Genomic DNA, 25026 nt, shown 5'->3' with positions numbered 1-25026 from the left:
TTCGGCTAACTATACATGGTCTTTTTTTTTTTCGCCTAAAAACGCCTTACTATACATGGTCGTTTTTTTGGGCTAAAAACGCCTAACTATACATGGTCGTTTTTTTCGGCTCAAAACGCCTTACTATACATAGTTGTTGTTTTTTGGCACAACGCCTTACTGTACATGGTCATTTATTTCGGCTGAAAACGCCTTACTATACATGGTCGTTTTTTTCGGCTAAAAACGCCTTACTATACATGGTCGTTTTTTTCGGCTAAAAACGCCTTACTATACATGGTCGTTTTTTTCGGCTAAAAATGCCTTACTATACATGGTCGTTTTTTTCAGCTAAAAACGGCTTACTATACATAGTCGTGTTTTTTTTTCAGCTAAAAACGGCTTACTATACATGGTCGTTTTTTTTTCCGCCTAAAAACACCTTACTATACATGGTCGTTTTTTGGGCTCAAAACGCCTTATTATACATGGTTGTTTTTTTCGGCTAAAAACGCCTTATTATACATGGTCGTTTTTTTTCGGCTAAAAATTTCATCCAAAAATGCCTTACTATACATGGTCGTTTTTTTCGTCCCAAAAGGCCTTACTATACATGGTCATTTTTTTCGGCTAAAAACGCCTTACTATACATGGTCGTTTTTTTTTCGGCTAAAAACGCCTTACTATACATGGTCGTTTTTTTCGGCTAACTATACATGGTCTTTTTTTTTCGCCTAAAAACACCTTACTATACATGGTTGTTTTTTTCGGCTAAAAACGCCTTACTATACATGGTCGTTTTTTTCGGCTAAAAATGCCTTACTATACATGGTCGTTTTTTTCGTCCCAAAAGGCCTTACTATACATGGTCATTTTTTTCGGCTAAAAACGCCTTACTATCCATGGTCGTTTTTTTTCCGGCTAAAAACGCCTTACTATACATAGTCGTTTTTTTGGGCTAAAAACGCCTTACTATAGTCGTTTTTTTCGGCTAAAAATTTCATCCAAAAATGCCTTACTATACATGGTCGTTTTTTTCCTCCAAAAAGGCCTTACTTATACATGGTCGTTTTTTTCGGCTAAAAACGCCTTACTATACATGGTCATTTTTTTCCCGGTTCGAGGAACACATCACTGGTTCATACAGACGCCGTTGACTGAATGTTTCAGACTTTATTGTGATCCATTTGAAAAAAAGTTTTACAAAAAAAGATAACATTCAATTTTTACACCGACTCTTAAAAAATCATTTTAAAATAAGGTTTTGATACACTGAAATAAATTGCGTTAACTAAGTGATGGCTTCTATAAACAATAAGATAATACACATGTAAATGAATGCTACCAACATGCGGACAAACATGAGGATTATACATGGAGGAAACGATGAAACAACAAAAAATTAGCATGACTGTTTTGTTTTTTTCCGCCAACGTTCAAGAACACATCTGGTTTATTGCAAAAACAAAATCCCACCTCATATTTGGACTGGAATGTTTGCCGCTAAGATTTGTTGCATCCGTTTGCCCCAATTTTCAGCACACAAATGGGAATTTACCACTTAAAGTCACTGCAAAACAAAAAACATGCAACTCCACATTCTGTACATTTTTGTTCCTTTCATCTGAAAAAGTCTGTCTTTCTTTGGGGGCGGGGGTTGATTTGGAGTTGCATATTTTTTGTTGGCATGATTTAAAAAAAAAAAAAGTGGTCAAAGTACACATTTTCAGAAAAACAAAAGCAAAACATTCTGGGGAACATTCTGGATTGGATGCTCAAAGAAGCTGCACATTTTGTCAGCTCCCCACTTGCCATATTTCAATTTTAACACATTTTGGGAAGCTCACTGAACATTTGCAAAAATCACAGAGGCTTCCAGAAGTGATGGCCTCATCCGGGAAACGGCGTGACATGCGGTCTTGTCACATTGGCGTGATTGAAAATAAAACGTTTTCCATGCAAAACTAAACGGTGAGTAAAACCAATGAACAATGGCATTTAGGTGTTTTCATAGCGACCTTAACAACGGCATTATAAGCGCACTTCCAAAATGCGATGACCCAGTCATCACTCTTTCCAACATTATGTGAAGTCCAGCATTAGCACTAGCATTAGCACATTAGCAAAACCATGTCTGAGGTGGCCAGAGGTGATGATCTCATCCAGGAAACGATGGTGTGTTAGTTTAATGCACGACGCCAGCAAACTGAGAAAAACGAGTGAGCTCTTACAATGAGTGCTTGGACGGCGACCTGAACAACGACATTATAAGTGCGCTTCCCAAATATGTTGACCCACTTGTCACAGACTTTTTCGGAAGTTCACTTAGCATTAGCGCTTTGGCCTAGCATTCACAAAACCCTGTCTTGAGGGTGCACTACACTTTTTAGTGTAGTGCATAATTAAAATGCAACAAGAACGACTGATCTGTGTCGACCTTCAAGACGATAATATAAGCGCACTTCCCAAACGTGTTGGCCCGCCGCTCGCCACTTTTCCTACAACATGAAGGGATGTCCGCTTTGCGTTAGCTCATTAGCCTTGCATTTGCAAAACCATTACCAAAGCGACACAAGCGCTGGTCTCTTTCATGATCTTTGGTCTGGTGACATTTATATGATCAGAAAACCCTTTATTTTTATTTTGCATCGGGTAGTTTGTCGGGAAAAAACTGTTGGTGACTTGGAACAACTTTACTGTAAGCGCACTTCCCAAACAGGTCAGGGAATCTTTCGGTGACGGACTTTTGTATTTAAAAAAGAAAAACAACAAAAAATACACATGCACCTCCAGCATTTTATACATGACTATGATACAAAATAAGGCATTTCGTTGTGTATAGCGTGTGTGCGTGTGTGTGTGTGTGTGTGTGTTTACATAGCAACCATTTTGAATGCTTCCGCCGGCCTATAAAAAGACTGCAAAAACAAAAGTCTGGATAACTCTTAAAATATATATATTTGTCATATATATTTATATTCATATGTAAAAAAAAACTAAAAAAAAAACTAAATGAGAAAGGAGATAAGAGAGGAGGTCCTTGTGATAAGCCAGTTCTCTCACCCGTCCATCCTGCGCTCATTCCAACACCTCGCCGGGCGCCACGGTGACCAGCTGCAGCGGGATCTCCTGATTGGCCACCAGGTTGTGGGCGGCGGCCGACTGCAGGATGAGTGTGGTGCCGTCGGCTGTGATGAGGGTGTCGGCGGGCAAGGGCGACGACGACGAGGCGGGCGCGCCGCCCTTTTTGTTCTGGTGAGTCTTTATGTGCTTGGCCAGGTGGTCGCTGCGCATGAAGCGCTTGGAGCATTCGCCGCACACAAACTTCTTCTCGCCTGACACAAGGACACAGTTAGCGATTTTAGTTTAGCTGTATGGGGAAAAAAAATTATAGAATGACTATCCTCAACTTGCAGGGTTTTTTTTTTTTTGCTATGTGTTGCAAGCAAAAACTGGACTTGATGAATGAGTTTCCGCCACTGGAGGGCGCCAGTCAACTTTCACAACATCAGGCCACCATCTGTTCATGTGGTTGGCTCGGAGTGAGTGGTGTTTTGCTTACTTTTTCTGTTTTTCTGCAGGCGTCTCCCCCTCACCCACCAAAAAAATAATAATAATCTAGCCATGCAAAACCAAACAATGAGCTAGAAGAAGATGCTACAGAGAGATAACTTCGGATGAACAATTCATTGAATTTAAATCCGACTTTGTAATGTAGGACAATTACGTTTTGGAATTGCTATGGCTAAAATGTTGGTGTTGTGTGGGGCTTGGGGCACGCAGCTTAGTTTGTCAGGTAGCTTTTTTTGTGTAATTATACAACCAGTATTTTTATTTATTAATTTTTAGCGTGAAAGGAGTGCAATTGAAGAAATTTGATTTCTTAACATTCTATTTTATTGTGTTATTGCCAATCTGGTACGTGACAAATTTTTTTCAATGAAAGAACACAAGCAAAAACTGTTTTGAGGGGCGCGAACAAATTCATGACATTCTATTAATTTCAATGGGAAAATGTGAGGTCGTTTTCTAGTTTTTTTTTAATCCTGATTTAGAAATTTCGAGAATGAAAAAGTAATCACAGTATAAGACCAGGTTGACATCTGCGCCACATTTGAAGTTGAAAAACCTCCCCCTTCCAAAACTTCGAGATGAGTTTGCAATTTCTTCAAAACCGTTCATTTAAAATAAAGTGTTTTATCTAAAAAAGAAAAACGGTGTATGGATGTTCTAGAATTAGGCACAAGCTGATGATACATTTTGTTGGGAGGGGGGGGGAGTTTGAAAGGGACAAACGCCCAAACCCAGAAATACAAAATGAAAACACTCCCAAACAGCACGATGCAAACGCACGTGACCGACTCCAGGGTCCCGAGGTCCATCGGCAGGCCACGCCCCTCCTCAAGAAGCGACGGCGGCTTATCCTGCCGCATCCCCGAAACGTCGGTCTCACCTGTGTGCGTCCTCCTGTGTCTCTGCAGCTCGTCGCTCCGGGTGAACCTTTTGCCGCAGTACATCCAGTTGCACACGAAGGGCCGCTCGCCGCTGTGCCAGCGCAGGTGGGCGCGCAGGTGCGACGTCTTGCCGTACACTTTGCCGCAGCCGACGATGTGGCAGATGTGCAGCTTCTTCTTGCCCAGCCCAGAACCTCTGTGTGTGTGTGTGTGTTGGGGAGGGGGGGGGGTTGTTTGAGAGACATGTTTACACGTTACGTTCGAGCCTTTTCTAACGGTTTTATTCCAATTGCTCACCTTCCTCCAGACTCTTTACAGTTGGGGCAGGTGCAGGCCACCCGGCGTAGCCGCTTGCCCTCACCGCTGGCGGCGTCGGCGTCGTCGTCGACGGTCATCTGCACGCGCAAGTTGTTCAGGTCGCTGGGGTTGAGGGTGGAGTCGCCGCTCAGGTGCCAATCTTCAGATTCGGGCTCCTCCTTAATTTGGATGCCTGTGTCGAAGGCAAGGGGAAGAACGGGTCAAACGCGGTAGGTCAGGAGGTCGCGCCATCAAATAAAAACGGCGGAAGAAAATTGGATTTCCGATTCTTTTTTTTTTCCTCACTTACAGGAAAGACAAATTATTTCAAACAAGTCTTGTTTTTGTTTGCCTTCTCAAATGTGATTTTCTACTCCTGATACCAAACATGCTTTCAAAATGCAATTGCAGCACCAACCTAAGTCAACTTCGACTGAAATGTAAGATATTTTTGAGTTTGAGTTTGCAGGGATTTTTTTTTAAAATGCCACTTTTGCTAAAACTCCGTATGACTTGACAGTAATACATCATAAAAATATGGGCGCGTGTCAGCCCTCTGTGGCCCCATCTTATGCCACAAATTGGATTTGTAACTATTTCAGAACTTCTCGTGCGTGAATAGGCTCTCGCACAGGAGACTGCGAGTGTTTGCTTGGCTGGTTATTTAACTCTGGTTAGAAACAAAAGTTAAGAAGAAGGAATTGGAACCACCCCGCCCCCACTTCGCGTCACGGGATTTCATGTCAGTGTTCAAACGTTGCATGCAGCAGCATATGGGCGACGAGATACAACTGCAAGCATCAGTGCAGAGGTGTCCTTCCCATCGGCAAGTGCATCATGAACAAGTCACGCTAGCAATATAGCAGTCTTGCCTTAGTAAGAGCAGAGGCTTAATTTGTGATTTATTTATTTTTTTTAATGAACATTTTGACTCACGACTTGCAAAGCCAAAAGAATGAGATGCGTGTCGTACCGCCCGGGCTGTTGGTGTCATCGCCCTGCTGCGTGAAATGAACCCCACTTTGCGTCAGTGAGTTGACGGTCACAGTCTGGAGGTTGGGCAGGCTGACCTGGCCCGCCTGGCCCAGTGGGAGAGTCTGCACGGGGGCCAAGGTCAGCTGCTGCGCCTGACCCTGCCCTTGAGGCAGCTGGAGGCCCTGAAGCGACTGAACGCCTTGAACCTAAAAAAAAAAGAAAGAAATAAACGACCCCAACTAAATATCTATATTTTTCTGAGAACGTCGTGGGTCACATCTCCATCGTGCGTGCTCACCTGGAACGTCTGCCACTGGATCTGCCCGGTGGCGCTGACCGTCTGGGCCTGGATGAGGAAGGTCCCCGGGTTGACCAGCTGGACGCTCTGCAGGGTCTGACCCGCCGCCGCGTTCAGGTCCTGGCCCGCCGTCACCTGGGTCTGACAGTCGCCCGACAGCTGCAGGATGGGTTGAGAGAGCGTGGCGGCAGGGGCGGCGGCACTGGAGGATGGCACCTGCGCGAGGAGGAAGATTGAGCAGATGCTGCGTTCGGTAGGTAGAAGGAGGTGCCGATGAACTCTTTTAAAAATCGCCAAAACTAAATTGTTATTTTTTTTTTCCCCCTCTCACAATTAAATTCCAACATACGACAAAGATAAGGGCACTCATTCACCAGTGAAAATAGACAAGCGCACAAGTGGCCATTGCCAAAATGTGGTGTGTTAGTTGAGCAATGAACGTGGCTTCTCCGGCTTCCCCTTTGTTCATTACGCCTCGTAATCCCTTCGTGGGAGGTGTCGTTTATTCATCGCCAAGGAGGCTGTGACTGCCGAGTTCGGAGCGAAACCGCAACCTGTTCAGCAGGCAGTGCTATTCAGCCAAATCTCTCCTTGCTCAATTTGCCATCGCTAGCTGCTGTGGCGTCTCGCCTCGATCCCGCCGATTACCCGGCTGCGGGTGAAGAAGCAGACCGCCCGAGCTTTTTGGGAGACTGAAGTATTTTTTTCGGTTGATCGTAGAAGAAGCGAGCGAGGAACTGCACAAGTCGTCATTTTATAAACGAGATGTTTTCTGGTCACGGCCATTTTGCAGTGCATGCGCTGTGCACCATTGAAGCTGCATTTAAAAAAATATTTACAAAAAAAATGGTTCAAATCCAGGCAGATGCCCTCAAATGAATCACTCAAATCAACGCATCACGCAGCCATTCCTTGAGGGCGCACGCTGACCTGGATCTGATGGAGGTGGGAATTAAAGTTCTCTGAAGAGGACGAAGGGTCCGACACGCCGGCGGACACCGCTGTGGCTTGGGTCAGCACGCCCGTCCCGTCGATGGTGGCGGGGATCTGCGAGGGGGTGTCTGAGGTGGGCACATAGAGCTCCTGATTTCTGTCACCCCCCACCGTCAGTTTTCCGTCCTGCCCCGCGCTCTCCAGCGTCTGGCCGCTCATGATCAACTGGCCCTCCGGCGTCACGCCAGTGGCGATGGGCACCGTCTGCGCCGCCGTCAGGCCCAGCGACTCCAGGTCCACGCTGTTGATGGGCACGAAGGTGATGTTGCCGGGCAGCCCCACGGGGTACGCCGAGCCCCCAGCCAGCGGAAGACCCTGGATGGGCTGCACTTGCCCCGCCTGCGTCAGGAGGTCCGTGGTGGCCGCCGCCGCGCAGCTGATTCCGATGCCGCCTTGGCCGCCGTCTGGGAGGAGCTGGATCTGCCCCGTGCCGTCATCCAAGCCTTGCGCCTGGAAGCTCGTCAGCGTTCCGTCTGCGTTTTGGATCTGAGGGATGACCTGAAGGAAATGTTTTCGATTCAGCGGACTACAATGGATGCGTGCGGAAAATCCCCTTGAGTCGCGAGGGATAGCGACCTAGCCCTGCCTTAAGTGGCAAAAAAAACTGATCTTACTCCAAATTAATTCTGCATGCAACTTTCAAATGTATCGAAATGACGGTTTAATAACAAACGGTTCTTAAAAGTTACATGCAAATGTATTGTATTTAAAAATAAAATACAACTGAATGCGCGCGTGTGTCTGTGTGTGTGTGTGTGGGGGGGGGGGGGGGGCTCCTTCCCGTGACAAAACTTCATCTTACCTGATACTGAATGCCCGACACGCCATTGGCCGCCGCCTCCCCCCCAGGCGCAGTGACATAGATGGGCTGGCTGGGGAGACCCCCAAGGGGAAGCACGTACTGGCCGTTGGATGTGACGATACCACTATTGGGATCATCCTTGGCGGCTGAGACGGGTGTTAACACCTCCCAGCGATCTGATGCGGACAGCTGAATGGCAGACATGTCTGTCGTCTACGGAGATAGAAGATGTGGGGAGTTTAGCAGATGAGCGAGAGGTAAGCGTTTCATCATATTGCAAATCACACAGGCCTTTGGGATGGGGGGGGGGGGGGGGGTAATGGCCTGTCCATCTCAATCCATCCTGAATGAAGAGCGGGGTAAACCCTGAACTGGTTGCCAGTAAAACACAGGGTACATTTACACAAACAATCATTCACTCTCACAATATCACACCTTCTGTTTCTTCAATGAACCATTCTGAATGTTTTTGGACTGTGAGAGGAAACGAGACCAGCAGGATAAAACCGCTTTCAAAGTTTTTATGGTCTGATTTTCTGTCAGGTTTGATAATGTCACTACTGTACATAGGGAATGCTGCACTGACGCTCGATTTGAAGAAAATCCTGACTTAAATCAAAATAGCAACATCTGTCACAAAAATCATAATTGAATGTTTTCCTAAAATCGTTCGGCCCTATTGCAGAGGCTATAATACTCAGGCAACATTTACCGAATGTACAAAACTTCGAGGTGAAATTTTTAAGCACAAATTCATCACATATTTTTCTCTGTTTCTGCCATACATTAAGTGAATTGGTTTTTGGGCGTCATAAATGGCGTGTCTGGTGGAGTCCCTACTAACCTCACATCACTGTTTTCTTTCCCTATCGTGGTTGTGCAATGCTGTTACATGTCATTCGATAGGGTGCTTTTTAAAGAACATTCATTTTTAGATTTGAGACTCCATACATACTACTACTTAGCATACGTTGGGACTTTTGAGATTGGTTTAAGACATTTTCATGTCAATTAAGGCCCTGTTTTGTTTCATTGATTCAATGCTTTACAAGACTTTTTTCGGATTCACAGAATCACTGAATGAAAAAAAGGTCACACCTAAATCTCGACCCCTATTCTCTTGGCATTTACACAATGGTGAGGAATTGATTCGCTGGTTTTAAAGACTCATAAGTTAGTGCGTTACTTTCACGTTTACATTTTGATTTCTATCACTGAAAACGTTCGTCTTCAAACGATCGGTCTGACAACGCTGGTCTCGTGTACGTCTATCAATCCATCTTTGATATTTGACACACAGAGCTACGTAGGCCTACTGGTGACTAGCGAGCAAGCAGATTCGAACCCGCTTTACTGTCAGGCACACGTGCCAACCACGAGCGCACCATGGTGACATAATGTAAGCAAAGGGGTCAAAATAACAACACAGGCGAGTAAATATATAACAAGAAAAGCGTTGTTTTTCTTTTTTAAGCGAAAAGGCTGGCGAAAGCGCCGCTAGCTCACATAATGGTGGCTAGCAGGCGAGTGGGGGATGGGCGGGATATGAACGCTACTGTTTTTGATTATGGACGCCGAAGCCGAACGACATTATCCCGTCGGTGGCGAGCCTCCACCCGCCCTTTTCGTCGCGGAGAGAGCGCCGAGCGACTGTCCCCGCACGAAGCGACAGTCTAGCAGCGTCCTCCCCACTATGGGCGGGTTTTAATGGGCTAAGAAGTGGGTGGCCGTTGTAGAGAGTGGGGGGAACACAGGAAGTGTACTACGGCGTTTCACCCTCCTTCACCCTTCCCCACCCCCAATGGCATCAAAATTTCAAAACGTGCGAACTTCTACGCGCCTCAAACACAACGCCGAACACGACACGAGAGGGAGGAAACCGAGGGCGACAAAACGTGGCGAGTTTACCTGCGTTTCCTGAAGAAAGTCGCTTTGACTGCTGTCCACGTCCGCGGACGCCATTTCTCCCTTGTTTCACTCGGTAATCTTCAACTCCCGTCGGGCCTTGAAAGCCCCGCAAAGCATCCCCCGTTGCGACTCTCGCTCGGTCCTCCCTCCCCGCGAAAAATATACTTTTCCACCTCTGCCCACCGAGCCACAACTCCCGTCAACTTTGCAGGGGCGCGACGGGCCAGCGGGACACGGAGAACGGCTGTTTACAACTCCGTCGCTAGCCTGCTAGCTCGGCTGCTAGCTCACCATAGCCGAGCTAGTTAGCCGCCGAGCAAAAAAAAAAAAAGGGTTTTAAAAAAAGACGCAACTCCTGTCAATAAAACTCACCGCCCGGGTCGCACTTCTATTCGCTGAATGTTTTAATGGTTTACATCCCGAACGGGGACGTTATTAAAAGCCGCTCCAAACATGACCATTTCATCATAGACTGGCTAGTAGTGTTGATCGGTGAATTCGGGTCGATTTTTTTTCTATTTTGATTGACGGTGCGCGAAACACAAAGGGGAGGAACTTGGCGAGGTCGACTATGTAATTTGCATCGCATTACAGGACGTCCCACCCTTCTTCTTTACGACGATTGGCTAAAGGTTCCAATGGCTCGTCACCTGGTTGGCTGGCTGGATGTCAATCAATTGAAAAGTCCGTGTATTTCCTGTTTGGCGGAGTTGGTTACAGGACTTCAGGTAACTTTTGTCGAGCTTTTAACTTTTAAACATATTTTTAGAAATCTTAATATGTACATATTATTGAATTATCGACTTTGAAAAATATACAAAAAATGTTCTACCCTATTTAAAAAAAATGCATCCAAGTAGATAAATATGGAGTGTGAGCCTAATAGCATAGTTACCAGTCTTTATTTCCACATATTTGAAAAGAATAAAAATACATATTCAACAAACAAGAAAACTCTAATTGCCTCCTACAACCTTTTGTGTATTACTATGACCTGAATGGCTGAGAATCTTATCTTCATGGGTACTAAGAAAAACTCGTTTTGCATGTGCATTGGTATTTTTATTGATATTATAACGTTACGTTAAAAATGACTTACCAGCTATCCTCAAAGTGCAGTACAAGTACTATATAAATCAGCATGTATTGTACCACAACTCAGTGGTATGCAGGCTCCCTCTAGTGGTATTTGGAAGAATGACTGCTTGAGTACAGTTCAGCTTTATTTAACTTTTAATGCATTGCAATAAATATCAAGTGAATCATTATTGAGGTAGTGTTCTGCTAGTTCAATGTTGTCATTATAGTAGGAGGTGAGCGAAGATTTATTTTCAGGTGGTACTTTGTGTCAAAAGTTTGAGAATCAGTGACTTAGGCAATTATGCTATGAGGCTAATGATAATAATAATAATAATAATAATAGATTTTATTTATAAGCGCCTTTCAAGACACCCAAGGACACTTTACAATAACAAAAAAACACAAAACAATACATAAGCAACAAGAACTGCGTAATGAGGCGATGCTGAAAGAAAAGTATAAACATTATCTTGATATGGGAAGATAATGACAAAAATGGGTGGGTTTTGTCACATTTTATTGACCCGTGCGTATTGATGATGAGGCTGACATTTTTTTTTCAGGCAACGTTGAAAGTCCACATGATTCTGGAGCAAAATGAAGGCCTTCTGTGTGTAGTCAATAAAAAGCAAAGTGGGGATGGCATTCTCTTCTTTAAAAATAATTATTGACATTCTTATTTCTTCTTGGGTGCATTGGGTGTGTTGAATTTAAAGAAGATAATGTCACCGTCCTCCACCACGTAGTTCCGACCCTGCTGTCTGTATTTGCCTGCAGCCTACAGGGGGTGGGGGGGCGAGTATGCAAATAGAATACACGTGATCAAAATTAATTTTTTTATCAAATAATGTAAAAATGTAAATTTCGATGATTGACCCTCAAAAAGAGTCATTACTCCCGACACGCCGTACCTTGGCTGCATTTTCGCTACCCTCCTCTTTGAAGTCGACAAACTTCATCACCTCGGCCATGATGAAGCCCTTCTCAAAGTCAGTGTGGATCTTGCCGGCCGCCTGTGGAGCTTTGCTGCCTTTCTGTGGGTTTGCGATGATAAAAAGAGTGAGGTTAATTTACATAATAACCAATCCCACAGTACTGTAGGGGGGGGGGGGCGCATAGTATTTCCCCGGGTAAAATCTCCCCATAGATTAAGTTTTGAAGCGGTTGCCATGTTTTTACAAATATTTATTCAGTCCTTTGGATAATTCTGTTCCGCCTCTTTCTCCCATCTGAGCTAAATGTACATGGTAGACTGTTTCTTTTCACTGGTTGTGCTGAGTAAGTCTTGGAAATGTCTTTCTTAGTCAGTGTTCCTTTACCTGCATGGATAAAAATCTTAACTGTTTGTGATTTTTTTTTTTTTAAATACACATTTTTGTGATTTTGTTTGTGCGTGGGTCTTTTGCATTTCTACATGTGCTTTTGTCTTTTGGCGTGAATTTGATTCTGCATATATGATTTGTCAGGATGGGCAAGGACCGATACCAGGTATTGGTATCGGGCCGAGTTATTGGGATCTGGTGGAGACTGCCGATACCAGTCATCGATACTTAAGGCAAAGGGGGACATTGAATATGTACTCCTCAGTAGTAGATGTCACTCTACGGCCATAGTCTAACACATTAGTGAATCATCATCTGCGTCAGAAAGAAAGGTTTTGTTGATAATGATTTGCCATTGTGTTAAATGTATTTCAAGGATCGAAAGTACGACAGGTATCGGCACTCCGTATCGGTGAGTACTCAGAGTGAATACTTTGTGCTGGTCTTGAAGATCCCACATGTTCTGTGTGTGTATTTGCATACATGTGGGCTTTTTGTAATTTGCATTGGCCGTGCATCTTTTGGTGCAGGTATTGCAGGAAGATAGAAAAAGCTCAACCAGAGTTAATCCTTTGAAACACGCTGAGATGAGGTGGTAACGCTGAAGGACACGCTTACCCTGATTGTCCACGCTCGCACCTCGTCCGGTCCTGCGGTGAAGAAATACTCCAGCTGTAGCGCTGCGTAGCCCGTCTTGATTATTTTGGTCAGGACACTAGAAGGAGATCAAGTCAACGGCATTACGTGTCACATCGGAGGTTATAACAGTTTTGAACAAATGCGTCCTCTAATGTGAATTGAACACATCTGTGATGTGACCTACATGAGCACAAAGCACAACGTCGAGTGACACACGCAAAAAACATGCGGCAGTGTTTATGGAAGTAAACATGATCCAATGTGTAAGGGCTCATTTTTCATCTTATATAGATAGCTGGTTTTTGTTTCCTAAATTTTTTTTTATCGATATTACCTTAAATTACTTCGTTCGTTTTTGTTCACTATAATAAGCTTGGTCACAACACAATCACACTTCATTCGGGATTTGGGATGGATGCGTGACTGGATGGTCTCATGAGAGGGGAGCCAATGTCACCTTTGTGTCTTTTGCTCCTCGCAGTATTTTTGCTGCTCCTCTGGCTCCATGTCAAAGAGTTTGGACTCCAACGCGCCGCTGAGGGGGATCACCATGGAGCCCGGGTCGTGAGCATCCACCCACTCCTTGATTTTAGCCAGCCTCAGAAAAGAGAAGAGACGCTACTTACAACATGACAACACACACCTCCATCTATGCATTTAATGTAGCATTTGTCCTCATAAGAGCTGCGAGCGAACTGGAGCCTATCTCAGCTTTTTTGGAAAAGTGCGGTGCACACTGGAATGGTCGCCAGCCAATTGCAGGGCACGTGTAGACAAGTGTTCATACACACACAGGGTTGGACAATTTAGAGTCTTCAGTCAACCTAATATTCATGTTTTGAGAACAGGCAAAGTCAACACAGGAGATGTTCTAATGGAGATTTGAAATTAGATCTCCTGACAGTGAGGCAAGCGTGCTAACCACACACCTGCAAATACAGAAACACACTGAAGCAAAAAAATCCACACGCACAAGGACACCAAAAACAGAATTACAGTGGAGCCCACATAATCACAGGCATCCGTAGATTCAAATAGCACGTTCTTTTTCAATATTAAAAAAAAAACTTTTTGTTGTTTTTACAAAAATAAAAACACTCAAAGAACATCCAAGCTTAACCACTCCAAAAAAACTCATCCATCGATCCATTTTCTAAGCTGCTTATCCTCACGACAGTCGCAGGAGTGCTGTCACCTATCCCAGCTTTCTTCGGGCAGTAGGCGGGGTACACCCTGAACTGCTTGCCAGCCAATCACAGGGCATACAGTCGAAACATCATCCACGCTCACACTCACACCTAGGGACAATTTAGAGTGTTCAATCAGCCTGCCATGCATGTTTTTGGAATGTGGGAGGAAACCGGAATACCCGTGGAAAACCCACGCAGGTATGGGGAGAACATGCAAACTCCACACAGGAAGGCTGGGGCCCGGAATCGAACCCTGGACCTCTGTACTATGAATCGGTCGTGCTAAACCAGTTTATCACCACACTGCCCCTGCTCCCTAAAATTCACAACTTACACAATAAATAAATAACCCCCCACTAAATCACTGGTACACAAACACATACCACTTGTTCTTTTTGCGGATGTAATCCTTCTCGGAGAGGTTGACCAGGTAGATCATGGGTTTGGATGTGAGGAACAGGTACTTGTTCAAAACCTCTATCTGGAACACGAGCGCAATTCAACTGAGCAAAGTGCCACCTCCAGACAAGCACGCCGAGCCACTAAATGAGTGGTGAGCCGAACGTACCTCTTTGTCATTCCAGTCCCGGCAGAATCGCACGTGTTTCTTCTCGTCGACCACCCAGTTCTTCACCTTCAACATGATGTCCTGAAGAGAGAACGCGCTCGTCCGTCACCTCACTTCTATCCGTAAGGACAACAACAGTGCAAAGGCCTTACGTATTCCGGTTTAAGCTTCTTATCGTTGCCTCGGACCGCCGTCTTCTCCAGCTTGTCCAGGATCGGGGCGATCATCTCCTCGTCCTTGAGCCGAAGCTCCTCGTGGATGATCTCCATGTCCCGCACTGGGTCCACGTTACCCTCCACGTGGATGATGTCCTCATCATCAAAAGCGCCTGGGGCAAGAAAAAAAAAAAACAACGGGTGGTGGGCGAGGCAGATTCTTGTTTTTTCTTTGTGTGTCAAACAACAGCAGCTCGTTCAGAACACTGCAGCTCGGGTTCTGACCAAAACAAACAGAAAATATTCACGATTTACACTGGCTCCCAGTCAGCTGTAGAATAGACTTCTGCGAGTGATTTACAAAGTCACTGCATGGTTTAGGTATGGAATACATTTAAGAAATGCCAAAGGAATACAAACCCAGAAAGGGATGTGAGGTTTGGAGAGTTGGGTAAAGTCGTGGAGCCCTCAAAGCAAACATGGTGAAGCAGCATTTAGAGGTTATGCTGCACACAAATTGAATAAGCTCCCAACAGAAGTGAATTCAGCCCCAAGTCTGAATGCTTTTAAATCCAGGTTTAAAAACTATGCTTTTTCCTGTTAAAGCATTTCCAAAATCACCCCACCCCCCAAAAATGCATTGTTTCTGTCTAATATTGAGCACTATTTGGGGCAGTATCACACTGGCTCTCATTAGACTTGTTTTAAAAAGTTTGGCTTCAGCACTCTGGGCTCCACCTGTGCGCTTCACTCAAGTTGTTGGGTCACAGCAACTGCAGGGCAGACACCGACTCACAACTCAACTCACGTGTCATGTGAAAGATGCCGTCGCAGGCGCTGATGTGGGAGAGGAAGGCGTTCCCCAGCCCTTGTCCCGAGTGAGCGCCCTTCACCAGGCCGGCGATGTCCACCACGTTAAGGAAAGCGGGAACCTTACTGGGGAGGAGATGGCAGCAGCGTGTCATTGGTGGTGTATGTATGGCCAACCTTCCCCGACACACCAGAACATACCGTATTTTCACGACTATAAGGCGCCATTAAAAGTCTAAAATTTTCTCCAAAATGGAAGGACGCCTTATGATGCAGAGCGTCTTGTGTATGCGCTGAGTTCCAAAACCTGACTGACAGCCGACACGCTGTTTATATAGAGAAAAGGCGGAAGTGACTGTGGACAGGCATGCGGCAAAGAAGTCGGCCAATCAGGGAAGGGTGGGCGTGTATATATACACATATGGAGAGCGAGAGAGAGAAAAGGCAGATGTGAGTGAGGACAGGCATGCGGGGAAGAAGTCCGCCAATTAGTGAAGGGTGGGCGTGTATATATACATATATGGAGAGAAAGAGAGAGAAAAGGCAGACGTGAGTGACAGGCATGCGGGGAAGAAGTCCGCCAATGAGTGAAGGGTGGGCGTGTAAGTGGACGCTAAAGGGACGCTACAAGCAGGTACCAACACCTGTATAGAGTGTGGCTATGTGCATTGTTGCAAAACAACTTTGGTTTTGGTTTCTAAGAACCCCCGAAAATAAATTCTACAAAGAGACACGCCTACGAAGCTCAGTTCAAACTTCAAGCCATCGGTTATGCTTTTGGCATGCGTGCCCATCTCACAGCAGCGGTGAAAAACCAAGTCAAGCAAATGAACTCTGAGCTTTCCGTTATTCCCGGAGGCTTGACTAAAGAACTCCAACCGCTGGACATCGGCATCAACCGGGCGTTCAAAGTAAAGTTGCGAGCGGCATGGGAACAATGAATGATCGATGGCAAACACAACTTTACAAGAGTGAGAGGCAGCGCCGGGCGAGTTACGCCACAATTTGCGAATGGATTGTGGCTGCTTGGACGAACGTGTCTGCTTGCACTGTTGTTCGAGTTTTTGGCAAAGCCGGCATCATTTCTGTGGAGCCACATGGCAATGAGAGTGACTGACAACGAGAGGGAACACGGCGTTTTTGATGGATTGCCGGTACTTGCACAATTGTTCAATTCTGATACAGAGGATGAGGACTTTGATGGATTTCTGGGTGATGATTGATCGAAAAACGTGAGTACATTGTACAATGGCTAAATAAAATACAACGGAACTCAGTTTTGCTTCCGTTGCCTTTTTAAAAACGTGTTTTTAGCTTGTATCTGTATGTCTTGGCATGCTACCGTATGCTTCAAGCTAACGTGTTTTTAGCGTGCGCGCATGAATGCCGTATGTTTAAGCTGGCGTATGTTTTACCACTTTAAAATTGCGCCCAATAATACAGTGCGTTTTGTCTGTGTAAAATACAGAAATAGCACCCATTAATGAGACTGCGCCCAACCATACGGTGCGCCGAATGGTCGTGAAAATACGGTAACTACAACGTATTTGTTGAAGAATTCAGAGGGTTTATTTGCTTTATTTTTTGCAAAAATGCTTTGTTTTAGTTGAATTTTTATTCGTTTTTGTATTAATTTACTCATCGATGGCAGTGAGTGGGGCATGACCGCGTGGTGATGTGAGGAGATGGAGTCAGGTTCGCTGTTCTGTGTATCTAGGTGTGAGTTCAAGCCTACAGCAGCTCCTTGTGAGTGTTCTCATTTTGTATTTGAGTGAATTTATTCTGGTCAATAAATGACAAAGTGCATAGTGACTGTGGCTCACCTTATCCACTGCAATGACATTACAAAATTTTAATTGCTCTTTTTTTCACTTCACACAAGCAAAGGTACAGTATATCTGAAGCTAGCTTGGCCCCTATCCACTGCAAACACCTTTCTGTATAAAGCGCACACACACCTGGCTGGTTTGTGATACTGGCAGAGGAAATCGAAGCGTTCATCGGGGACGGGCACTCTGCTTTCGTTGGGGTCGATGGTACAGAATGGGAAGTTCTCAGCTGCTGCTTGGCTTTTGGTCAACACGTTGAAAAAGGTGGATTTCCTGCAAACAATTAACCCCAAAATATGTAATAACAAAACGGCTCACGTGTATCCTTTTGTACCTACCCTACGTTTGGCAGTCCCACAATTCCAATTTTAAGCGACGTCCCGAAGCGTCCAATCAACTGGGGCGGCTTAGGTGCTTCTCCCTTCTTTGGAGCCATCTGCAAGGGTGGCGTCAGGTTACCATTCAGACACGATACATTCCCCTGAGGAATATCTCTATTTTTATGGCTTCCTGAGAAACGTTTAGATTTAGCTTTACGCAAACTGTCGTTAAAACGTGGAGCTTCGCTTGCTCATTCCATTAAGATTTATGCTAACTTTAGCAGGCAGCTAACATGAGCCACTCCTGAATAAGTAAGTCCGATCAAGCCGCTGATCAATTATCTGCACGGGCAATAAACTTAAGACCTTACATTTTGAGTTTAGATGTGTGAACCATATTTATGGGTACCTTTACTTGGGTTTCTACGTGCCGTGCACTTCAGCGATTGCTGCTCACACTCACCACTTGACTGGGAAAGACAAGACAGGCTGCAGCGAGAGCTGAGCGGAAGTGTTTTGGCGAGCGTTCTGATTGGTCAGTGCCAAAGTGGAGATACGTCACAGGTTTGTGATATTTTAATTCCGTGATAAATAACAAAAATAGGATAGTATAAAAATAATACTGTATAAGCACTTTCCGCTTTTCTAAACTATATCAACACAACACAATTCACTCTCTAAAAATAATTATCGGAAGTGGTTTGAGAGTCGAGCCCCTCAATTGGTCGATGTGAGAGCGGGGTGGTTGCGTCAAAGCTGCGCGAAACCATTACATTTTACAGTATTACACAAAAAAACACCGGAGATCCACTTTGAAAATGTTCTTGCTTGATGGTATTTTACAGACAAGTGCTCCGATTGGTCATTGGAGAGTACTACATCAGATCCGGTATATGCCCCACTTACTTCCGTATTCGGTGAAACGTGGAGAAGCACTTCCTCCTCAACCACTTGAATGGCTAAGGGACACCACTTGCGGGAACTGTAAATGTCTACGTTATTTTTTTTAAAAGACGACACAAGTCACAGAAACACCTGAGACAATACCCGATGTTTAGGCTCATGTTTTACACATATACTTGTATAAAGGAAAGATGTGTACCTAACGGTCTCCCAAGACAATTTTTTTGACATTCTAATTGTGTCACCAATCTGGTAGTTATAGCGGCATACACAAAGCGCACTAACCTGTTTTCCATGTTTGGTCAAGTGTGATTTTGCATAGATCACACATATCGAATTACGTGACATTATTACATTTATCTTGTTGTATCCTGTCAAAACTATGTACTTGGTGTGGGGTATCTGCTCCCAATCTATTCATGTCTTCATGATGAGGGTGAGTAAACCATTTCTTTAATCGGCCTCAGTCATGCCTTCAGACAATATTTGCACTACTATACTCTCATGGCACAATTTTGAAGAAACATGTAAATGGGAAAAAAAACAGGCCGACAATGCTCTCTTTTATTTGAAAATCCACATGACAAACGTATGACACGTACAAATCAGACCTCCAATATACTGTACGGTATATGACAAACTGCAGAAGGGACGCAAGCCATTTATATACAGATTATACTGTGTTCAGAATTTCGATAAGGAAGCTCACCATGTCTAACATCTTCAGTAAGAACTTACTTTGAATTCTGTCCTCATGACTTGAGCCTAATGCGGACAATGTTACGACAGGGAAGTTGAACTGAAGAAGAAAAGCTGCTGCATTCAAACCTACCAATTGGACAAACCTACTTGTATAAAAAGACATCCAGACTCCAAAGTCAGTTTTACACTACAAAACAAAAATCTATTCTTCTAAATGTTTTTTTGGTTCTGTCCAGATTTTAGCAAACCAACATTCAAGATCAGGAACATTGTGTATGTTATCCTCTGAATTCTTACAGTAAATTTTTATCCCCATGCATTTTTGTAGGTGTGTGTGCTGTGCTGTGACCGGGTAAAAACATCTAAAAAAGACATCTTTTAAAAAAAAAAAACATGGACGATTCACTGCTCAGTAGTGACCTGTTGAAAAGAATGAGAGGGAGACATATTTTAAAATGATTAGTCCATACATTAACACTGCTTTTCCTCACATAGTGGCCTCAGTTGTCATTTAATGAGTGGATAAAGCCCACACCCCAAATTGACATCTGTCTCATCTCCCCTCAAGAGGACAAATGTGCCAGGTAATTCACTTATTACCCCGATGACTGAGCTATTATCTTTACCACTGTCTGCACAGAGACGGGGGTCTGGAATGCTATTTTTGTCAAATTTGAATATTTCATGAATAATGCTTTCATTTTTATATTCTGGTGTAGTATATTGATGAATTTTTTTTAAATTATATCTGTTTCCATCTTAGATATCTGTACATTTTGGCATGTGCCAAAACTGAACTCCAAATTTATTGAATTCGGAGTTGCCAATGTGCAATACAAAAATGCATTTTTACAATGACATGAATGCTTTTCATACAGCAGACTCTTGGTCCTCTGAAGTTAAGTAAAACAAATGCAAGCTGCCACCCACTTTCTGAGGAAATGCACCAAACATGCGTGTCGCACACTTATCGGGTGTCATACATACGTGGGGAGTAGGATCGTGATCTGGATCGAGAACGGTATCCTCTGCTGTAGTACGGCGATGGAGATCTTCGTCTATTGGACAAATAAAAACAATTCGATTAAACCACCAAGCACATGAGATAACCGGACACAAAACGCCTACCTGTATGATCGGTACTCCCGGTCATCATAGCGATCATAGTCCCGATCGTAGCCGCGATCGTATCCGCGGTCGTAGCCTCGGTCGTAGTCCCTCGACATACGCCTTGAGGAGCCGCTCCCCCCCCCTCCGCTGCCGCCGCCGCCGCCGCCGCCTCCACCACTGAAAACAAGAGCGCCGAAGCTTCGTGACATGATCCGACATTTTCCAGCCGACGGCGTGGTGATGAAAACACTCACTATGTGGGTCGTCCCATGTAGATGCCAGGTGTGGGGGTGTGCGCTCGTTTGGTAATGGAGAAGTCCACGCGGATTCGTCGGCCGTCCAGCTCCATTCCGTTGGCATGCTCCTTAGCCTGTACACCAAAAGGACCGTCCATTGTAAAAACGTTGCTCTGGCAATATCTTGGGGTCAAGCGACAATGTTGAAGTGAGGAGAAGAGCTTCATTGTAATCAGCCTAATGGGAGTTGGGGGAGCTTTGCTTGCATCTTCATGTCAACAATATAATAATAATAATAGATTTTATTTATAAGCGCCTTTCAAGACACCCAAGGACACTTTACAATAACAAAATACTTCATACTCTACATTTCCCTGCCACAGCCGCCAAAGTAAGCAATACTCACCTCCTTAGAGTCCTCATAGTTCTCAAAGTAGACGAAGGCAAAGCCCCTGGAGCGTCTGGACTGCTGGTCGTAGACTATGTTGACGTCTGCCAGGGGGCCATACTTGGAGAACACTTCCCGCAAGTCCCGCTCAGTTGTGTACAGGCTCAGGCCAAAGACGCCGAGGCAGGTGTTTGGGTCAGGGTTGGCCTGTTAGCGGCAGGACAAGTTCAACAATAATGCACAACACTGAGCCCAGAGAGTTAAAAATGACAAAATAATCAAATATTGATCGGCTTATTAAGTTTGATTTTATCTGTATACAAATCATGAGAAACAATGTACTGCATAGTTACCCTGTTGCCAATGTGCCTGCGTCGGTTGGACATGGGCGAGCGGCTATGGCTCCTCCGCCGGCTGCCAGAGCGGCTTCGGGAACGGCGGCGGCGGGAGCGGGAGCGAGAGCGGGAATAGTTCCTTCGTGAGCTCCGGTGGGAACGAGACCTAAGAACGGGAAGAAGGAAGTCACCCATGACACTTGCGATTTTCACTTGGAAAGCAGAAATCAGGTGCAGATTTTTTTAAGTTGTCATAGATTGAACTGGTAAATTTGTCACAATGCTCAATTTCAACTGAAATGGGCTGAACATTTTGAGGGCAGAATGTTTGGTTGACGAATGTCGACGAGTGGGTGGCATCATAAATGGCAAAACTAAAGAATTTCAAGTTCATTCTTTGCAAATAAAACAACACTGTCAAAGAAAACAAAGGCAATTCAGTTATTAAAAACGTCATGATTTCTTTCCACCGTTGTGATATGTAGCCTTATTTAAAATATATAAACTGCTTCAATCTTCTTCTTGTTGCTGCTTCATTTCTTTTCATATTTTTACCAAATTTTATCTGGGATTGACAAGCAGTTTGAAAAAGACATTTTATTTCTTACTGGAGAATTGTTCGGCATCTTCTGAACTACACACCTCAAGGTCAGGGATATCGCGCGTCCAAGTATCAGTAGTTAAATAACAACGTACCCTTTTTAATGATGAGCTACTGTGGGACACGTTGTAGTACGAGCACACCTTGCAACCCTTAAAGGGTCTTACCTAGATTTGGATTTGGATCTGGAGCGCGAGCGAGACCTCGACCTGGAATGCTGGGAACCTTCCTTGGAGCGTGCCGGCGAGCGGCTGGCAGATTTTGCCGATCGCTGTGGGGAGGAGCTCCCCGAGCCAGGCTGTGGCTCCTGAACAAACCGGACAACAGAGTTAGAACTAAACAAGCCACAGTGGCATCAAGAAAGAATGATACAAAATGGGTGACTCCACTCGCCCTCAAAACCCTTTTAGAAGGAGTTTTTTTTTTTTTTTTAGATTAGCAATTTTTGTGGATGAAATACACATCAAATACATTGACAATGTAATTATTTAGCTCAAGAAAAGATTGAAATAAACATGAGGGTGTGTGGGCACTAGCGAGTAGAGTAACAGACAGAGGAACATTTAACATGCATGATTTAGAGAAAGAAGAGACAGTAGCAACATAATAGGCTGTTAAGAAATTACTCCTACCCGGCCAAACTTCTGATCATAACTTCATAACTTCTTTTACTTCATTACTTCAAAACAACCCGTCATTTCTTCTTTCTTCTCTTTGACATTACGGCGTCTTTTTTGCTCCTCTTCCCCAATTTTACCATCTGCCATTACAACGCTAGTCGAGGGATAGGATCTTGAGCGCTTCTTTTTTTCTGCTCCCCATACATTAGCATGCATCAACGGCATTGGCTTCAAACATTAACAACTTCGCATCTGAAACGTCTTCCGCCTTTTTTTCTTTCTTCCAAACTCAACCTTGACAAAGAACAAACAAGGGGGTGATAAGGCAAGTTTGTTGGTTTGGTTGCATTTAAATACCAAGAGGCACAAAGAAAACAACAGCATTTCCAGATAACAGCAACAATGCACAAAGGAGTATATTAGGGGCTACACTGAATGGGGGAAACAATACTCCAATATAAAGTATGGCTGTGTTCGGAATCGTACACTTGCTCCAGTTTCCTTAATCACTACATACTTTGGCTTTCTATAGTGGACAGGAGTTAAGGGCTGCAGCAATATAATAGTTTTAGGATTGACTATTGATGAATCTGATTTTTTAAAAAATATCTGTATTAAACATGTTCAAGTAAGGTGCAAGTATGTTTTGGTCCAATTGCAGTCGCTACGCTCACATTATATCGCATCTTTTGCTTTGAGTGTGGATGGCTTGAAAAGGGAGGCCTTGGCTTGCTGAGTGACATGGGTGTCAGCCGTTACACTGACTGGGTCTGTGTGTGGTGTGCAACACACACAAAAACATACAAAACAGACTTCCGCTCACTATCAATTTCAAACAGCACTACAAAATAGGCATACTTTAGGTACAATTTATTGGACACAATGGCTAGATGGGAAGTGATATCGAACGCAGCCCAAGTGAATTAGAATAATGTTGAGCTATTTTGAGAATGAAGTGGTCAAGGAGCAAGAAATGAAAGACATCCACAGGGTGTCCATAAAGTCTCGTCCCAATTAAAAAAAAAAATACCACAAAACATTAATTCAAAGCTGAGGAAAGATCACAAAATTATATCAAAGGCAGGGTATTTATTTTATAATTTAGTATAATTTTAGGAGCTAGCGTCTCAAATGCAGTGTGATTTCTAAAAAAGCACATCAAACTACATCTTCAATTGCATGAACGCGACACTCCGACCGCCATTTTCTTGCGGTGGTTCCACTTCACTCTCAACCTTTATTTTCAGTGTCGCCTAATCTACTCCTTTGTCATAAAAAGATACATATATCATGTAGAATATTGCTCCAAAAAACATTTACAGACACAAATGTTGCAATATTGATGTTAGCTTTAGTACTGTAGGCAACGTTCACGTTGACTGAATGAAAGAAAGCATGGCTCAAGGCGGCGTGGCCTTGTCTTTGGAAAGCGGCTCGTTGTAGGCCGCAAGCTTCGAGTAATGATAAGAATACAATTACTAATAAATTACACAAAAACATATGCAATACATTTCTTGTTTGGAGTTCAAAAGATGCGTTGCCATAACCACGATAGGTAAACAAAGCTAACAATAGAGCTAACAGGCTAACGTTACCTTGGCGTCTTTTCCCGGCACGGTAATTTCGTTAAGAGTCAACCGACACTCACCTTATCTCTGAAATCTTTCTCGGTGTCGCTCATACTGGCGTCACTAGTCACTTTTTAACCTAAGGCTAAATGTGGTCGAATGATTAATTTTGTATTTTTATTAGTTTAATTATTTTTAAAGCTCAAATCGCTTCGGCGCCGACCTCAACCAAAACTGGATCAAGCTGCATTTAGTCAGCTAAGCAAATATGAAAGGACTCGTGTTCTTTTCCGTTTCTGGGGTTTTCGAAATAAAAGTTACTTCCGTCTGAAGACTGTGAAAATAAAATAATTTGCTCGATAGCGCCATCAAAGCACTTTATTTTCGCAGATCGTAAAAGTTTCGCTTCACTTCAGTTGAAGACTATAACAGTTGGCGAGCCTTAAAATTTCTAATCGAAAATCGACAGTCAAAAATAGACATGTGGATATGCTGGAGTGGAATTATAACGAGGCAGATTGAGGCTGTGGCGGCACGGTAGCCGAGAAGCGTAAAACCCAAACCGCCTTACGGTGCAGAGGTCGTGAGTTCGTATCCGACCTCCGACCTTGATGCGTGAGTTTTCTTTGGTACTCCGGTTTCCTCTCACATTCCAAAAACATACATGTTAGGCTAACTGGGCACTCAAAATTGTCCCTAGATGGGAATGGTTGTTTGTCAACCCGGTTCAGGGTGTACAAAGGCTACGGCAGCGAGGATGGGCCCCAGCACGCCTGTGACCCGTATGAGGATAAACGGTTTGGAACTGGATTGAAGATTCAAATTGTACTATTGTATATCAAACTGAAGTGAGGTATACCTACAATTCCATCATAAACACCGATAGTACACATCTCCATATCTATTGCAGAAACTGTGTCTGAATGGACGAACCCCTGTGACTT

At 44.1% G+C, this 25026-nt stretch overlaps 3 protein-coding genes across 5 annotated transcripts; all 3 read right to left on the bottom strand.

Annotated features, from left to right (window-relative positions):
- Positions 1-1132: 1132 nt before the first annotated feature.
- LOC147196472 (transcription factor Sp3-like) lies at positions 1133-10245 on the bottom strand. 2 transcript variants are annotated; one of them, XM_086127059.1, is made up of 8 exons: positions 9707-10244; positions 7799-8011; positions 6934-7494; positions 6004-6219; positions 5704-5911; positions 4731-4923; positions 4433-4629; positions 1133-3314 (listed from the first exon to the last, which is right to left on the bottom strand). In XM_086127059.1, the coding sequence occupies exons 1-8, from the start codon at positions 9758-9760 to the stop codon at positions 3058-3060; spliced, it is 1899 nt and encodes a 632-aa protein (XP_085983185.1). In that variant the 5' UTR covers positions 9761-10244; the 3' UTR covers positions 1133-3057. The 2 variants fall into 2 exon arrangements, with proteins under 2 accessions (XP_085983185.1, XP_085983183.1); XM_086127057.1 differs by having other exon boundaries at positions 3163-4629; positions 9707-10245.
- Positions 10246-11286: 1041 nt separating this feature from the next.
- Positions 11287-18120, bottom strand: ola1 (Obg-like ATPase 1). Of its 2 annotated transcripts, none has more exons than XM_086127060.1 (11): positions 18029-18120; positions 17638-17735; positions 17429-17572; positions 15469-15596; positions 14658-14833; positions 14506-14586; positions 14321-14418; positions 13205-13345; positions 12727-12823; positions 11698-11820; positions 11287-11564 (listed from the first exon to the last, which is right to left on the bottom strand). In XM_086127060.1, exons 2-11 carry the CDS (start codon positions 17733-17735, stop codon positions 11463-11465), a joined length of 1188 nt encoding a protein of 395 aa, XP_085983186.1. In that variant the 5' UTR covers positions 18029-18120; the 3' UTR covers positions 11287-11462. The 2 variants fall into 2 exon arrangements, with proteins under 2 accessions (XP_085983186.1, XP_085983187.1); XM_086127061.1 differs by having other exon boundaries at positions 18083-18101.
- Positions 18121-19072: 952 nt separating this feature from the next.
- tra2b (transformer 2 beta homolog) lies at positions 19073-24351 on the bottom strand. Its single transcript, XM_086127854.1, has 8 exons — positions 24163-24351; positions 22062-22201; positions 21312-21459; positions 20977-21165; positions 20589-20704; positions 20353-20511; positions 20212-20282; positions 19073-19644 (listed from the first exon to the last, which is right to left on the bottom strand). The coding sequence occupies exons 1-8, from the start codon at positions 24193-24195 to the stop codon at positions 19634-19636; spliced, it is 867 nt and encodes a 288-aa protein (XP_085983980.1). The 5' UTR covers positions 24196-24351; the 3' UTR covers positions 19073-19633.
- Positions 24352-25026: the final 675 nt, after the last annotated feature.

The sequence above is a fragment of the Hippocampus guttulatus genome, chromosome 13 (genome assembly GCF_054856545.1).
Source record: "Hippocampus guttulatus isolate MCC_2025c chromosome 13, RoL_Hgut_1.0, whole genome shotgun sequence".
In the NCBI taxonomy this organism is placed as follows: Eukaryota; Metazoa; Chordata; class Actinopteri; order Syngnathiformes; family Syngnathidae; genus Hippocampus; species Hippocampus guttulatus.
This window is presented reverse-complemented; position numbering and strand designations above follow the sequence as displayed.

What these genes read in the sequence shown, in the direction of transcription:
- LOC147196472 (XM_086127057.1), bottom strand. Translation starts at nt 9,760, where the DNA reads ATGGCGTCCGCGGACGTGGACAGCAGTCAAAGCGACTTTCTTCAGGAA. An exon ending in TGTCGGGCATTCAGTATCAG is followed by an intron (nt 7,495 to 7,798) that starts GTAAGATGAAGT and finishes CATTTCCTTCAG; the next exon opens with GTCATCCCTCAGATCCAAAA. An exon ending in CCCACCTCCATCAGATCCAG is followed by an intron (nt 6,220 to 6,933) that starts GTCAGCGTGCGC and finishes CTCCTCGCGCAG; the next exon opens with GTGCCATCCTCCAGTGCCGC.
- ola1 (XM_086127060.1), bottom strand. Translation starts at nt 17,735, where the DNA reads ATGGCTCCAAAGAAGGGAGAAGCACCTAAGCCGCCCCAGTTGATTGGA. An exon ending in GTGGGACTGCCAAACGTAGG is followed by an intron (nt 17,573 to 17,637) that starts GTAGGTACAAAA and finishes AATTGTTTGCAG; the next exon opens with GAAATCCACCTTTTTCAACG. An exon ending in TGCGAGCGTGGACAATCAGG is followed by an intron (nt 11,821 to 12,726) that starts GTAAGCGTGTCC and finishes GCAAACCCACAG; the next exon opens with AAAGGCAGCAAAGCTCCACA.
- tra2b (XM_086127854.1), bottom strand. Translation starts at nt 24,195, where the DNA reads ATGAGCGACACCGAGAAAGATTTCAGAGATAAG. An exon ending in AGAAAGATTTCAGAGATAAG is followed by an intron (nt 22,202 to 24,162) that starts GTGAGTGTCGGT and finishes CGGTTTGTTCAG; the next exon opens with GAGCCACAGCCTGGCTCGGG. An exon ending in ACTATGAGGACTCTAAGGAG is followed by an intron (nt 20,705 to 20,976) that starts GTGAGTATTGCT and finishes TTTGGTGTACAG; the next exon opens with GCTAAGGAGCATGCCAACGG.